General features: G+C 40.4%; 1 protein-coding gene across 1 annotated transcript in view; it reads left to right on the forward strand.

The window, feature by feature from the left end:
• The first annotated feature begins 501 nt into the window (after positions 1-501).
• LOC145404069 (nonsense-mediated mRNA decay factor SMG8) overlaps positions 502-16,163 on the forward strand; it is a 35,471-nt gene continuing 19,809 nt past the window's right edge. The window contains exons 1-9 of the mRNA XM_080275671.1: positions 502-713; positions 2,448-2,543; positions 3,652-3,811; positions 4,876-4,998; positions 6,023-6,174; positions 7,487-7,657; positions 7,934-8,065; positions 9,628-9,752; positions 10,216-10,395. Of these exons, the coding sequence (XP_080131797.1) occupies positions 583-713; positions 2,448-2,543; positions 3,652-3,811; positions 4,876-4,998; positions 6,023-6,174; positions 7,487-7,657; positions 7,934-8,065; positions 9,628-9,752; positions 10,216-10,395 (1,270 nt within the window). The 5' untranslated portion in view covers positions 502-582. The remainder of the gene's footprint in view (positions 714-2,447; positions 2,544-3,651; positions 3,812-4,875; positions 4,999-6,022; positions 6,175-7,486; positions 7,658-7,933; positions 8,066-9,627; positions 9,753-10,215; positions 10,396-16,163) is intronic.

The raw sequence follows: 16,163 nt of genomic DNA on the forward strand, positions 1-16,163 counted from the left end.
TAATTTACAGAGATTAGTGACTGATATAATAAAGGATCGATGTATACTTACAAAAGTTACTATCAACGCTGGAGACATCTAATATTGTCACCTATAAGCGCAAGCATGCATTTTTGTCGAAGCAGTACATCAAACGTGCAGCATCCAGTTTTTTTAAGTTTGAACGTTCAAAATCGGCACCAGTGTACTTGATATCTCAAACACTTCCAAACACAGACGTTGATTTTCATTCAACTCTGGAGTCTCTCTTGAGGAATAAATCCGTCTGGACCATGCAAGAATAAAATACATAGGCTTTACACTAAATGCCAAAACTTCAGAATGGATTTTTAAAGGAACAACTGACTGGTAAATTTACATATTTTTTTTCTGCCAAAAACATGTGAGATGCTATGGTGAACATGTGTGCTGTACCAAAGTCAGCAAACCTACAGTCGGTGAATCGGCCAACATCCCAAGTTCAAGATGTGACAGAATACACTTTGTGTTTACATCGGACTCGGATATTGTTAATCTTCCTCTCGTGGCGAATCATGTTGCTGTGATTACCATGTACTATATTACTTGACGAGGATTGCACATATGGTAATGTGTCTGTCTTGTATGGAAATGAATGTACATATTAGTGCTCCAAACAACTGGATGGAAGTTTGTCATCATAATATTGCACATCTCCAGCCACATGATAATATTGGGTCATTTACATTATGTATGTTCGTAATACTGTTGCCTTTGATAAATAATATTAAATGCTACATGTGATGCTTATAACTTGCAGAATGCGAGTTCTGAAACTGCTTATGAAAGAACTTTGTAATGCAGAGAGGTAGCGTACAGTTGTTTCCGAGACAAATCATACCTGTATCGTTGCTTAATGGTTGTCAGTGTTCAGAGGGACTTCAGCAAGGTTTATACCTTAAATACCAGAGGGCAAATAGTTTCACGGTCATGATCCTTAGTTAGCTTGCATCCATCGCTACATATCATGGCCTCTACAGTACTTGCTTTATGATTAAAATTAAAGGACTAGCTACTGCTGTACAGTATTTCCAGATTTGGTAAATGTGTGATTTAGTTTCATAAACAATTGAAAGACCTTACTAGTTCACTTATTATTGTTATAGTTTGTTTTTCACATTTTTCTCATTATTTTTATGGTGGTAAACATTTGCTTGAAGATGATTTTGTTTCCCTGTTGCTTTTATTTGCTTAATTTTCCCATTGTGTTTTTGTTTCTTGAGCTTAATGGGAAACACTTAATACAAACTATGTAACTACAAAAATTCATTTGGTTTTCCATTTCAGCTGGTCTGTTTGGTTGTTACCATTGAGTGATTCCCGGAAAGAAAGTATCAGGAAAAAAAGTAACAGTAAAAAACGTAAGGGAAAGAGCTAATCTAACCTAACCTAACCTAATCTAACCTAACCTAACCTGACCTAATCTAACCTAACCTAACCTAACCTGACCTAATCTAACCTGACCTAACCTAGGAAAAGTTGTTACTTTTTGACTGTTACTTTTTTTCCTGATACTTTCTTTCCGATTCCCCCATTGAGTAGGTTAGATTTGGTTTGGTACCAATAACAGGTTAGACTGGGTTTGGTTTGGTTAGACTAGTTAGGTTAGGTTAGGATATATTATTTGTTAGGTTTGGCTAGGTTTAGATTATGTTAGGTGGTGAATATGTAAAGTTAGGCTATTAAACCTGTAATAATATATTTGTTTATCTGGTAAGTTTAGAAAGTCTGCCATGATGATAGAGAAACAAAACCCTAGTGAACAGGAATGAACACTGATAAAAACAACAGGAAAACAAAACTAGCAATAAACAACATTTAACGCCATAAGAATAATTAGAAAAATAGAGAAAACAACCAGGAAGAAGATAAAGTGAATTGGTACGGTATTTCTGCTGCTTAAACTAAACCATATGTTTACCCAGATTTCCTGCTGGAAAGAAGTGTTGACTGGATTGTTTGTTACTTCTTATAGATTAGCATACACAGTGGGCATTATTAATTGTTTCTTTTTAAAACTGTTCATAAATAGAGGAGTTACATTATTGTTCTTCACAGTATGAATAACTTAGATTTTGCAGAATATGAAGTGTTTTAATTTAATCGCCAAGCATTGTTTTACTAAAGTACAGTATCATATTTCTATGGATTTCTCCTGTCTAATGTACTGTACATAAAAATTTGCTCTATGATTCCATATACCCTCCCTATTGCATTGCCATGCAATGATTACCGCTCTTAGCACACAATACTGTTTTTAGTGCTGTAAATCAGTAGGCAAAAGCCGATTGGTATCTGTATCAGTATCGGAAGGGCAATATTATCCAATAATCAGAATTGTACTGGAATCGGTTGAGTAATGATGAAAAATAAATGTTTGTTTCACCCAATGACTCTAGACTGTAATATACAAGTACACTGTAATTCAGGTGCCAGTACTTGTTATTTCAGGTTGACATGGATTACAATTATGACGTCATGAAGCAGAGTGGCCACTTTACCCTGCCTTCTACCTGGATCCCACAGTAAGTTCTCATCATAACATTTACAGCTGTACTGTACTATATGAAGGGAGGGGGGGCATAATCTCTCAATTTCTGATAGCTAATGTTTTAAACAGATGATGAGACCAAATGCAATTAGCATCTCAGATTTGTTGTTGAATGTATTATTCTGTAACATTACATGCAGGCTAATCACAGTACATAATTCTTTAATGGCAATTTATTAAACTGAAATGGAAGGAGGAAAGGGAAACCAAGTCCTTAGTTTCTGATAATCCTTTGACATTGCTTGATAAAAATTAAAAGAACTGTCTCTCTGGTGTGTTTTTGAATATGCCCACTACTGTATCCAAATGAACATGGTGTTTATTCTTCTTCCTTTTTCCTCTAGTGGCTGGCTTCCTTTGTGTTATTTCCTTGTTCCTTAGCCACGTCATATGCCAGCTGATGTTCCATAAGTGACAGAGAATATGAAGGATTACCTGTACCTTCACCTTTTTTTCTCTCAAATTTAATAATATAGTTATACACATATCATTTCCATTACCTATCAGCTGAATATTATATAATGACTCATTTATTCTGGCCACTCAATAATCTGGTGTACTTTTATTATAAACTCAGTTTCTCTGAACTCAAATCTGATGATCTGGGTATGGCTGGTTGTAAATTATTATATGGCTGTGCAGTAATATAATTTTAGATTACGGTACTGGTTTTTAAAAAATGCAGTTGGTTGAGTTTCTGAGATTAAGATTATTGGGTGTTGTACGGTAATTTAATTAGAAATACAGCACACTGATCATGTTATGTCACAATAATTTAATTAGAAATACAGCACACTGATCATGTTATGTCACAATCAGAATGAATGTAAGTCACTAATATATTCAGTTGATTTAGTTCAGTTCAGAGACAGCTTTTGAATTCTTTCATGGTTCTGGCAGATGATTTAATCGGCTTGGGAATACCTTTCATTGCAAATGTTAGAAGCGCTCTCAATTAACCCTTCTGGTATAGTAATTGTTGAACTCTGTATACCTCCAGATAATTTTTATTCAGCACAGGGGATACCTCTTGTTGTGAAAAGTTTGAAAGACGTGTCAGTAAATGTTGACAAACCTTACAGGGATGGTGCAGGGAGGCAACGTGTGGTGGTGGTGTCAGTGGTAGGCAAAAGTACCATGGATGCTGGTGGGTGTAAGGCAACTGCTTTGGAAGCCATGGTGGGACGCAAGATATTTCAGCGAGACATGACAAGACCACTAGCTCTAGACTCGGAGACCATGGTACACCAATAGTGCCTGCTCTGACAGTTGTAGTATGGATTTTTTATTTTATTTTTATTTTTATTTTTTCAGTATGGTGGCTGGGTATACAGTGCATGGTGTAGATATATTAGGCAGTACCGGTACCTGTATGTGGAAATTCCCACTAGCTATTCACTCTAGCGCTACCTTCAGTTGACTCTGTACTTAGCGATAAGCAAATGGTCTAATGTAACCCAGAAAACCATGTACTATGTTGGGTGGTAACCATACAACCACATGGATGTTGTATACTTGAGGGTTGCTTATGGCATGTTGCTCCCATGGTGCCATGTAGAGGCAAGGAACCGGTGATTCTAAATAACTGTCAGGAATGAGTAGCCTAACTCTGGGCCCCTACACTCCTGGAGGAGCAATGAAGGATTGGATGAAAGGTTGATATACCTCATGATTAATGAATTCAATTACAGTATGCCTAAAGTACTTGTAATACAACCTCTTCAGTATAATGATGCCTTGTTTATTCAGGCTGTTACTGCCAGACAATTTATTAAGCTGAGGAGAGACCGAGTGTCAGGTACAAATGGAAGGGGAACTGCATTGCTTAAACATAACAAACAGAATGGACAGAGAAAAGTTCTGGACTAGGGTGGGCTATTCTCGGACCTCCATATCCATAAGGTTTGGATATGGTTAAAAATGCTCACAGATACAGTGCTAAATAAAGAAAATAAAAGTGAGGTTGAGAATAATGTTAGAAGAGCAAAAGAGAGCAGTATTTTGGTGAGAAACAAGCAAGAGGAGTGATGAGAATGTAAGAGCTAGTGTGAATGTATGCCAAATGTAAATGGAGGTGATTCTGCCATGACCATCCCCTGTAGGGCAGTGGGAGGTCAGGAGGGTGCAAAATGTTGTTGCTGTCTATGAAATAGGTAAGAAGGTAGGTTGAACAGGATGAAAGATGAATACTGTAGATATGGTTAAGCTGGTAGTAAACTACACCAACAGAGAACAATAACATATATTGGCAAGTAGGCAGAATTTTAATGGAATTGCCTACTACATATGCAACTCACCCAACACAGGCAGGAGTGGAAGGTTATTATGACCAGCGAGCACGAGTGGTGTACATGCATCTCACAGCAGTGCACGACACAGCCTCTCTCGTCACTGCCCTCACTGCCATGAACACACAGCTGCAGGAAAAGGTAGGCTGGTATGAGATTTTGAACCCTGCAGCATGAATATTTCTTTTCATTCTTGCTACTGACAGTCTTATTCAGGTAAGGGGAGATTTTTTTAGTAGAGGGGTTGGAAATAGTTAAACCCTTTGTACAGAGATGTCTTTCATACCAATATTATATATATATATATATATATATAACTCTTGCAAATTCCAGGCACTTATACAATATTCAGCCAAGGAGAGACCCTACAAGTTGAAGGGGTGAAACATTTTTTCTAATACGATTGGTGTTAATTTTCGTTTCCATGTTTATTATGAACACCATTCTGCTGAACCATATAACCATAACATATTTGTCTCATTATTACTGCACTAAACAATTTCTGAATCCCTATTTGTTCTAAATATCCAATAATATATCTGTTATTACATTTGTATGACAAAAAATTTGGCCCTTCTGTAAACTGAGGCAAGGTAATGAACTGTGTGGATAGCAAATTATGGAGTAGAGATGGAAATGCTAGAAGTGCTTCGTTACAACCCATCTGTTACCCTGAGCAAAATCAGTTTTATAAATCAAAGCTGTATGTAGAAATTTAGTTCAGGAGGGGATGGTATTAATTATATTCATGAGAGCAATGTATGTGAATCTAGTAGCTTTATCAATTCAGACACCACTTCCCATATCCATGTTCATTCAGCTGAATAATTATTTTTATCTACAGGTTCAGTGAAATTGGAATTCACTTATGTTTCTTCATGTTTTAGTTCATTTAATAAGTTCAGGTAAAATATTAATTCTTGCACATACTAAATTATTTCACATTAGTCAATAAAATATAAGTATACAGTACTGATATAGTTTACTGTACAACATACAGGACTGCTTCAAAGCTTTACATCCTGTGTTTTAGACTATAAAGAGGGTAACTGTACCCCTTCAAAATTATGGGGTGGAGACATGTTTCCTCTCCACCCCCCCCCCCCTTTTAAAAACATCCCTAATTTGATAAACAGATAGATAATTACTGTACATAACATTACAGGGGTTCCTAATGGCTTGGTCAGAGCTGAAGCTGGGTTATGCAAGGAGTTTGTTGCTGCTGTTCTCAGTGTCACACATACTGCTGCTCTGTCACCCATCGCACGTCTTTGACATCACTTACATTCACCTTTTTCGCACGCTGGATGCCATCAGGTCAAACACAGAGAGGAAGTTCTGTTTGTATAATTATAATTTAGCAGTTGATATAATCTTTAGAGACTCAATATAACCATCAAATATAATTTACAGAGACCCTTTGTAGTGTAGGATTTGATGTAACCATAACAGCTCCCTCATGGTGAAGGCATTGGTATAATTTCCAAAGATCCCTTTATTACAGTCTTCAGAGGCCCCTCATATTATAATTTTAAAAGACTCCAGATGGTGCAGGTATTGGTATAATCTTCAGAGATCCCTCGTAATATAATCATCAAAGCCCCCTCATCATAAAGCCATCAGGTACCCCTCTTAATATACTTTTCAACAATCCCTCTTACCCCTTGGGGTCAGGCATTGTTTAGAAAATCGACCATCAGGAGTGGGCATTTTTCGCAAAAAATAGGCGATTTTTCAAAAATCGTTCCTATGAAAACTATTAAACCTATCATAAAAATCTACATCCTCAGCAAAGTACAACTCTTTAGCTTTAAAATGAGTGGAGTTCCAATGTCCTATGATTATTTATTGTAGAGCAGTGGCTGAGAACGTGTGTCTAAACGTTCTGGAACGGGGACCAACATTCCCATGACGCATGTTCCAGGACTGGGACCGACCTTTAGAGGTTAACGAATGTACTATTATAATCTTCAGAGACCTTTCATAATATAATCTTCAAAGTTCCCTTGTAGTTCAGATGCTGATGTAATGTAATCTTCAGAGAGCATTCATACTCTCTATCTATCTATAGCTCGACACCCTAATCCCGCAAAGGGTGGCCGCAGACAAAACCCCTCCAAGTTGCTTTGTCACCCACCATTTGACTGCCCTCCCCCCAACTCACTCCCCCCTCCCTCATATACTGCAGGCATTAATATAATCTTCAAACCTCCTGTTGTGAGAGGGTTCATACAGTATGATCTTCGAAAACCTATTGTAATGAAGGGGTTTATAGTCCAACAATTTTCATAATGAAGATTCAGTTTTTTAAGACTCCTTGTAATTAAGGAGTACATTGAATACTGAATAAAGGGATTGATGTTATCTTAAAAGGCCCTTTATGGTGAAGGGGCTAATACATTATATCTGTGTTGTACTGTATGTCACCTCTGTTGACTTTTTTTGTTCCCCCTGCAATGTTTACATTAAAATGCAGAAAAAGTTCCTGTTAAAGTTCCATTGCCATCTGTACAGTTTATTTCCCAGTGTCCTGTAATTTACACTACTAGTTGAGTGGAAAAATTTTTGATATTTCTGAGCACATCCCTGGTTTATAATAATGAACTGCCTGTACACACATCTGGAACAGGTGTAAGGCACAGAGCTATATCTGCGAAGTACTGCGAGGTGTACCTGGGATCAGCAAGGATTGGGCCACTTTTGGTCGACTTTGTTCCCCTCGTGTCCTCTTCCTCTTCTCTGCCCGGCTCCTCCCTAAACTCACTCGGCCTAGCCACCAGGCACCTTCTTCCACACACAAGTGAGTATGGGAACTTACTAATGTGTCTTTCCTACATAAGTAAGTTAAGAATACTTTCTTATCCCCTCCGGACATTTTTTTTTTTCTTGTTCTCTAAACGCTTTTCTCATTCTCTCTCTCTCTCTCTCTCTCTCTCAGTACAGTGTGCCATAGAATATTAGTACAGTAAAAGCAGTGGTTATGATAGGATATGGTTGGTGGTGATGGATGGATGGATGGTTAGTGATAGTGATGGTTGTTACGCAGTTAAAATTCTAATCACATTCTTCATTTAAGGGGTGCAGGACAGGAGAGATGGTGGGGTGGTGGTGGAGGCGGTGGCAACACTGGACTACGCAACCTGGAGCTGGCCCTAGAAGACCAGATCTACCGCCTCTTGCGCAAAAGTCGAGTCATTACAAACATAAGGTGAGTCTCGTTTAATGCAAGTAAGGTAACTGAGGTCTGTTAAGCCATGATCATTGTAAGCCATTTCCCACTAGTGTATTTCAGTGTATTAGGTGGCATCCAGAGATCAGAAATGGAAAGCCTGTTATCAGAGCACAGTAGCTACCTGTACTCAGTTAAATGGGCCATGTATCCATTCATTCTCATTCAGGCGATGGATTTTTACTATTTTTTTCTTATACTCATTGTTACTTAGGTCTGTCTCCACCCTAACATTTCATATTGTCCACAAATACTTAGAAGATGTTTTCATTACACAAAAAAACTATGAGATGGAGGTATGTGGCATATGAAAACTGTTGAACCTTTTAAGTCTGTGCTTATGGGCATTCAAAAATAAATAAATAAATTCATAAAAAAAAAAAAAAAAAAAAATGATGGTGGGGGGAATGAGAGAGAAGTGAAAATAGGGGAATGGAAACAAGTGAAAGCAGTCATTAGAAATTTTAGTTACAACAATGAGAATAGTATACCAAAATCAGCATCTTTTAAAAAAGTTTTCTGATGATTGCATGTTTTCATCCCTTTCTTCCCAGTATCTAAAAACGTACCTGAACCTAAGCACACTCCTTTAACCCTTTCACTGTGGGTGGTCTCCTGTACATGGCATAAAATCACCTGGCAATTAAAAATATTACAGCAGTCCCCCAATCATCTAACGTTGCATTACCCAACAAATGTCATAATCAGCATTAAAATAAATAAATAAATAAATAAATAAAGCAGTATCCTATTTTTTTCTTTCTTTTTTAACGGCATTAAATGACGGCACACAGGGAAACTGAATTTTTCTTACCACCTGCCACTTCCCACCACCCACATGCTACCAACAATGTCCCACCAGAACAAAGCCCAGCCTGCCTGCTACACCTCAGTCACACACAGGAAGCTGTCTAGTGCAGGTGTTCACCAAAATTGCCATAGAATTTGTGCCCTTTGTTGCCACACCAGTGTTTTTGCAGGTGTTTCTGTTGGTTGCCCATATGCTTGCATATGTGTGCATGGCTCCCTCCTCCTACCAAGTGCGTGACGAATGTTCTGTCCCTCGAGCAGATGCAAGAGCTAATCAGGTCTATGGCATCTCCTCTATGATGCTAACCACATGGGAATATACAACAAAATCTTTTACAGTACAACAGTATGTTCAGTGCAGTGCAGTGTACAATAGCTGTATATTTTACTGTATAATACTATAATGTACTGTACTGGATGTCTCATTTATTGCATTACTAGATGCCTGTTTGGGGTTGTTGTAGGGGTTATGCTCCTGTAGAGGGGCTGGGTGAGGGGGTAATACAGCATTACCCAAAAAACTGCATTATCCAACATGGCTTTGTCTGGCGTATGATGGGGTTTTACTGTATAAAAATAGATGTTACTGTACTGAATGAGTTAATGAAGATTCCCCCCCCCCCCACCATGAGAGATCTCCCATAAGCAGACTAACACCATCATGTGATAACATTAATGAATAAACATATAATTGTCTCGATGGGCTAAGTTTATTCTTTCCCTTTCTTCAGTGCCAACTCACTCTTCGCACTGCCCAACAACCAAGCATATGTGTACCTAATGGAGCAGGTTCAGGAAGAGATGGCACCACAGGGTGTCATAACAGGTGCCCTTCATGACCTCTGCTACACGCCAGGTATTGCACATATTACCTAACACTTTCAGGCCCTTATGGCTGACTCTCATGTGGATTTAATCATCTGGTATTAGATGTAACAGAGCACTAAAGTTAACCTGACCATGAGAGGCTTAATGTTCACAGTCTCTTATTGTCACTCTCATCTTGAATTAAAAACAAACAAAACAAAACAAACACCAGCAAGCTGAAGGAATCAGTGCAGCAATAAAGTATTGTGTGATATGGTCTTATCACTTACAAAACAAGCAGCAGAACTGAATAGAAAGTTAATATTAAGAGTACAGTATTGTATGTTAGGAGAGCAAAGTGTGATGCAATAATGGACTCTAGTAGTCAAGATAAGATTATGCGAAGATTTTTATTGTTTCAGCTTCCACAACAGAAATAATGTACTGGGTTATGACATCAGAAACCAAATGCTGTAATTTTTTTTTATCATTTATATTCCTCTCATCAACAGATGGTCTGGCAAATGACCTGAATCAGCTAAGTCTTGGGTCAAAGGGAAATGGTGGTGGTCGTGCAGGGTGGGGAGGGTCACAGGCTAGCCCTCCCCCTGACCCCCTTGATACATCTTCTGCCGATTCTCTCAGTGCCACCATATTATCTGGGGTTGCTACAGACCGCAAAAGGAACCTTGGTTGGTCTGAGTTTGTTTATCTTTTGTATTGTTATTAAATACAAAACTCAAGTGTAGAATGAGGGATGGGGATAAATAGTGAAGGACTGAGTGTCTCAGATCTGATGTATGCAGATGATGCTGTGTGAACAAGTTTTACTTAATAATAGTACACTGGTGGACTGGCTGACTCATCTGACAGTCTTGGATTTGATGAACAATGCAGTATAGGTGGATTAAAAGTTGAGCAGCTGTGTGAACAGGATCTTTGCAGACTGGTTTCACTGTGAACATCAATAAGCAATGTGTTTTGAAAGTCGATGTACAGTAAATAAGAGTAATGTAATGGGTGGTGAGAAAGGTGATTCTCACTGAGTATGCTGGTGCAGTAATATTGTCACGGGGTTTTTATAGCATCACGGTAATTTTGAAATAAATGCTTAAATATTATTTAAATTGATAATAATATTCAATAATATTGAAGAGCAGAGACAATGATTGTCTTGCTACATCAAGCAACGATTACTTTACGCTGACTTGCTACGATTCTCTAAGATCGAGAATTTATAAACTTTCTCAACAGTACACAGCAGAGACTAATTACTCACAATTGCTGAATTACTGTACTGTTAGCCTCTGGAGAAAGTTACTTCACCCCTGACAATAAATAACTAATACTAATAATAATATCAGGTTCTTGCTGATGCATTAACTCCTGGCACAACGTATTTTAAGTTAATACAACAAGACTGGTCTAAGTACCAGTTATGAAAGCAAACGTTTATGCCAGCTAGGAGCTATATGGAAAATAAGCTTAATTTGGATTAAATGAAACGAGATTTTACTTTACATTGAGCTCAAGAAAGGAACTGTTAAATTTATTAATCACAAAAAATAATTTAACGTTACAATTCAAATCAAATTAATGAGACGCACTCACTCACTCACACAAAAGCTAAATACTTACGCCTAGGAAAAACACCTTAACTAAGCTCTTAAAACTAGGATTATACAAAAGGAAATACCGGTCGATGAATGCTATGTATCACCCGGGGGGTGGGAGGACTGGATTAACTGTGAAGTGGAGTTTGGGTACTAGCTGACCTCTCGCACTGCTGCACAGGTCCTGTCTCCGCCACAGCAAACACTAGACTGAATAAGTCGTGGGAACAAAAGGGGAAGCAGTAGGCCGCATTTTTAATGGTCAAGTGCAAGCAGGGGCGAACAATAAAGAAAACAATAGTATCGCTCAGTACAGCACTTAGTGACGTGCATAAAATCGGTCACTTTTGAAAACAGTGACGAATGTTTTGAAAAGTGTACCCCGAAATGGAGGGAGAAACGGTTAGCTGAGCGATACGCAGTGAGTTTTCCACTAATAGTTCGTGGCTTCTCACAAAAGGGAAATGTCGCGAATTGATTCGTGACATTACGCCCTTACAAAGTTAAATTTTTTCCTTATGGGAAAAAATTTGTGGATATATATATACAGTAATCCCTCTAATATCCGAACGCCCAATATCCAAACATCCCCACTAACCGGACATAATCCTCCTGGGATCCAGTATTCCCAAAATGGGCCAAAAACTGCAAAAAATTCGAAAAAAATCTGACCTTTTTTCCCCTCCCATAAATTGAAATTCCCGCCTGGCGCCAAACAGCTGTTACACCATGGTCCCTTCACCCCTTCCTTCCTCCCCCTCCCCCCTCCCCTGTCAGGTTGCCATTTGGTATTTTTCATTACCAAGTGTGGGCCAATTTGGTAATGAAAAATTCGTTTGGTAATGCATTAGAATAATGCATTACCAAATGGATTTTTCACATGTATGAGGATACACAGGATGGAGATGGTGGATTGTTTGCTCTCTCTGATTAATCTGCTACCCTACATAGTGTGAAAATAATCAACATGGTGTTAGTTATAAGGAGAGTGATTACATGTATTTCCACTTGTATATATAATTAGTGAAGAATATATGCTAGCTTTACGAATTTGGTAATGAAAAGTTATATTTGACAATGAAAGTTGAGGAGATTGGTAATGTGGCTGTTGCGATCTGGCAACTCTGTTACCCCACCAACATCAACAGTCACAGCTTAACTCCGATGGAGAGCAGATACTCATAACAGTGCAAGCCACAGGTGCTTGTTTTTTGTGAATAAACTGCAATACTTTGCCACTAGAACACACAGGAATTTACAGTGTTGTGCAGTGTTAAGAAATTAGAATTTAGAGTGCAGAGGATTAACTGTGGACTGCAAACTGGCGGTTCAAACCAGTCCAAGACCAAGGGACTTGTGAGTACCCAGAATGTTTAATATTGTATAAACTCACCTCTAAAACCTCATTTTATGGTTCTTTTGCATTTATTTCAGTCTTTTATGTCCCTTATTGGTGTGATTTGGGTCTTAAATAGGTGCTATGCATGTCCAGAGGGAGTTGTATAGGTGTTTTTCAGAGTTAGGGTCCGTAAGTACTAGTCCATAAGCTGGGGCCCAATATCCGGACAGGACCACTATCCGGACCTGCCTATGGCTCTATTGATCCGGATATTGGAGGGGTTACTGTATATGTACACATCCTAAGTTATTCGCACAAGATTCACACTGTGGTGTGTGTGCTATCCTGCTACAGGAGAAAGTCGCAGTCGCCAGTGAGCGAAAAAACCTCGTATTTACGTTAATAGAAGATGCTGTTGGCATCCCTACGTCAAGTGGGGTTGGTGGAGGATTAGTGCCCCTCCCTGTAAAACAATTAACTCTAAGCCCTTGGCCACCCTGTCTGGGATACATGGCGTCTGGCAATGAATGAAAAAAATGAAAGAAGCAAGCTTGAGGGAAAAACTCCGTGACGACGGTGAAAATCCTGTACTCAGGTCAAACTGAGCGAAAATTCGCTACATTTACACTGACAACTAATTGTTGTGTAGCGTGGTGTATGTAATACACGGTGTAGGTGTGACAGTTGTAGTGTAACTGTACCTATGTGTAAAATGACATAGTAAATAATAACATGGCGACGACGAAGGCAGAGGAGAAGAGGCGGCAGCGTGTGGCAGACGATCAGCTGGTCCGCACAGCAAAACTGCTACACCCATTGCTGAACCTGCAGAACCAATTGAGGTAGAGCATCAGGTGTCAATGAGACAAAATTCTTATTAAGTTACAATTACTCTCTCTGCCTAGCAATCAGTACATGCTACGAAAAGTACGCTCTGGCTGAAAAATACGAGTGACAGCCTAAGCTTCGTACATTCGAGGTCGCCATTAATTATAGCACACGATTATGTCAGCAAGTTGAGAATCCCTGTGCAACCTCGGGTCTTCCATAGCCTCGAACCGCACACGGGTCCTCAACCTGTGCCTTAACCTACAGTACTTATATTATTATCGGAGAGCTGAGAATCCTTGCAAACTTGGGTCTTCCATAGCCTCAAGTCACCTCTGCGGAATTCTCACCTCCCCCTTAACCTACAGTACAATACTTATATTAGTACCGGGAAGCTGAGAATCCTTATGCAAACTTGGGTCTTCCATAGCCTCAAGTCGCCACTGCGGAGTTCTCTCTCGAACTTTCCCCTTAACCTACAGTACTTCTATTAGTACCGGGAAGCTGAGAATCATTATGCAAACTTGGGTCTTCCATAGCCTCAAGTCGCCTCTCAACTTCCCCCTTAACTTACGGTACATAATATGTATGTACAGGCCCTGGACATAATGTGTCCTGTGGGGCCAATGGGCGAGACGTCAGGTCTGCACCCACTTCACCACTACCCTGTCTCTCAACTGACTCAGAGATTACAGGTGTAGTTACAAATGGCACAGGAAGGGCATGTCCCTGATTAGTGGTGATACTTTGGCACACACTGCAAGAACGGACAAAACTATCTATGTCCCGTCCCATCCCTGGCCAGAAAAAGTCAGCTCGGATACTGCCCTGGGTCTTCCTTTTGCCCATGTGACCTCCTGAGACTGAACAATGACCCCATTGTAACACTGCTAGGCGGTACTTGGCGGGAACGACAAACTGCAGTCGAACCTCACCCTCGGGTGTTCGTGACTCACGGTAGAGCCGTCCTTGTTTGCGAAGGAACTTGGCTCGACCTCCCCATGAATACTTAATCACTCGACACTTTTGTTTGTTCCGCACGGCAGCAAGTGTCGGGTCAGAATGTTGTTCTTGTACAACAAGTTGACTACACATCAGATCTTGCGGCGATTCAATGATCACTGGGGTGACACAGTCTGGAGCCTCAGTCATGGCTCATGTTACCGCAGCAGCCGAAGTCTGAGTAGCGTCATCGGAGCAACTATCCTTGACTCCATTAATACTGCCTGCTATAAAGTCAAATAGAGGCTCTGGCATGACAACTGCAAGTGTCATACCAGTATAAAATGGAGATGCCACCTGGATACATGCCTCAGGGAACAATCTCACTGATCCATCAATAAGGCTTGCATGGATCTGTCGACCTGTATACTGCTCAGGCCGAACTAGACTCTGCTTGACAGAGCAACCTGAGGAACCATTGTCTCTCAGGACCTTCACAGGAATGTCTCCCACAAACCCTGGCTCAACAAGGAAGGTACTGTCACCTGTGGGAGGGCCTGTGGAGGAAGCAGCAAGCCACTCATGAGGCTGCTGAATTGATTGTGCCTTGAGGGTTATATTGGGAAGATGGAACATTGGCCATCTGTGGAGGGGGGTTCACTGTCACTGTGGGACTAGTGAACTGTGGGGAAGTACCCACACTGGTAGGGACGTGACCACCAGGCTGCTGCTGAGGAATGAAGGCTGCATTCGCTTCCTGCCTCTTTTGAGCTAGTGGTGGAAAAGTTTGTCCCGACGGTCGGTTGCGTGGCTGATACTGCTGCTGGTTAGGGTACTTGTTGTACCGCTTCCACTCAGGTTTCTGAGTGTTTTGCCCCTGGTCCTTCCACTGCGGTTTTGGACCTTGGCCATTATTCTGAGAATGGCCTTGTTGCTGGGGTTCAGTCTGAGATGGCTTCCCAGACTTGGCAGTATCTTTTCTGCTCCAGGTGTTTTGCTTACGAGCTTGATACCCGTATGCAGTAAAGAATGCGTCAGCCTTCTCTGCCATTTGGCTGGCATCTTTCACCTGGCAGATCTTAAGCTGTGCTATGAGCTCAGCAGGCCACGACCTCTCTAGCTGTGTACGCAGCATAAGGTCAATTATCCCTTCATGCGTGGAAGGAGTTTCATCTTTCTCCATCCACTCATTTAAGTAAGCTGTGAGACGATCAAGGAACTGAACAGCTGTCTCCTTGTCTTGGAGACGAGCTCGCATGAACTGAACTTTGGCATCGTCTACTGTGAGACCATACGCCTTAATGAGTGCAGCTTTCATCATCTCATATGTGAGATTGTCTCCACGAATTCTGTAGAGAATATCGAGGGCAGGGCCCTCAAATAGGCTAAGAAACTGAAGCCGCTTAGCTGCCTCATCCAGTTGATACATGTCTGCCATGTCCTCAAAACGAGCTATGTACGGCTCGATTCGCTCGCTTTCCTTGTATGAAGGAAGCTTGATACGTGGGGTCGCCAGGACATGTGCAGGGAGAACGCTCGTGGAGCTTGGACCAACTGCAGCAGACGTGTCTGAAGCCAAGGAATCTCGCTTGAGCTTCAGCACTTCAAGTTCATGTCTCTCGCGTGCTTCTCGCTCGGCACATTCGTGTTCTCGTTCTTTGTCTCGCTGTTCACGCTCGTATTCGCGCTGTTCTCGCTCTTGTACTAGCTCGTGTTCGCGCTGTTGTCGCTCGTATTC

Source organism: Coenobita brevimanus, chromosome 62 (genome assembly GCF_032717465.1).
Source record: "Coenobita brevimanus isolate Jiangsu-jjx chromosome 62, ASM3271746v2, whole genome shotgun sequence".
Lineage (NCBI taxonomy): Eukaryota > Metazoa > Arthropoda > Malacostraca > Decapoda > Coenobitidae > Coenobita > Coenobita brevimanus.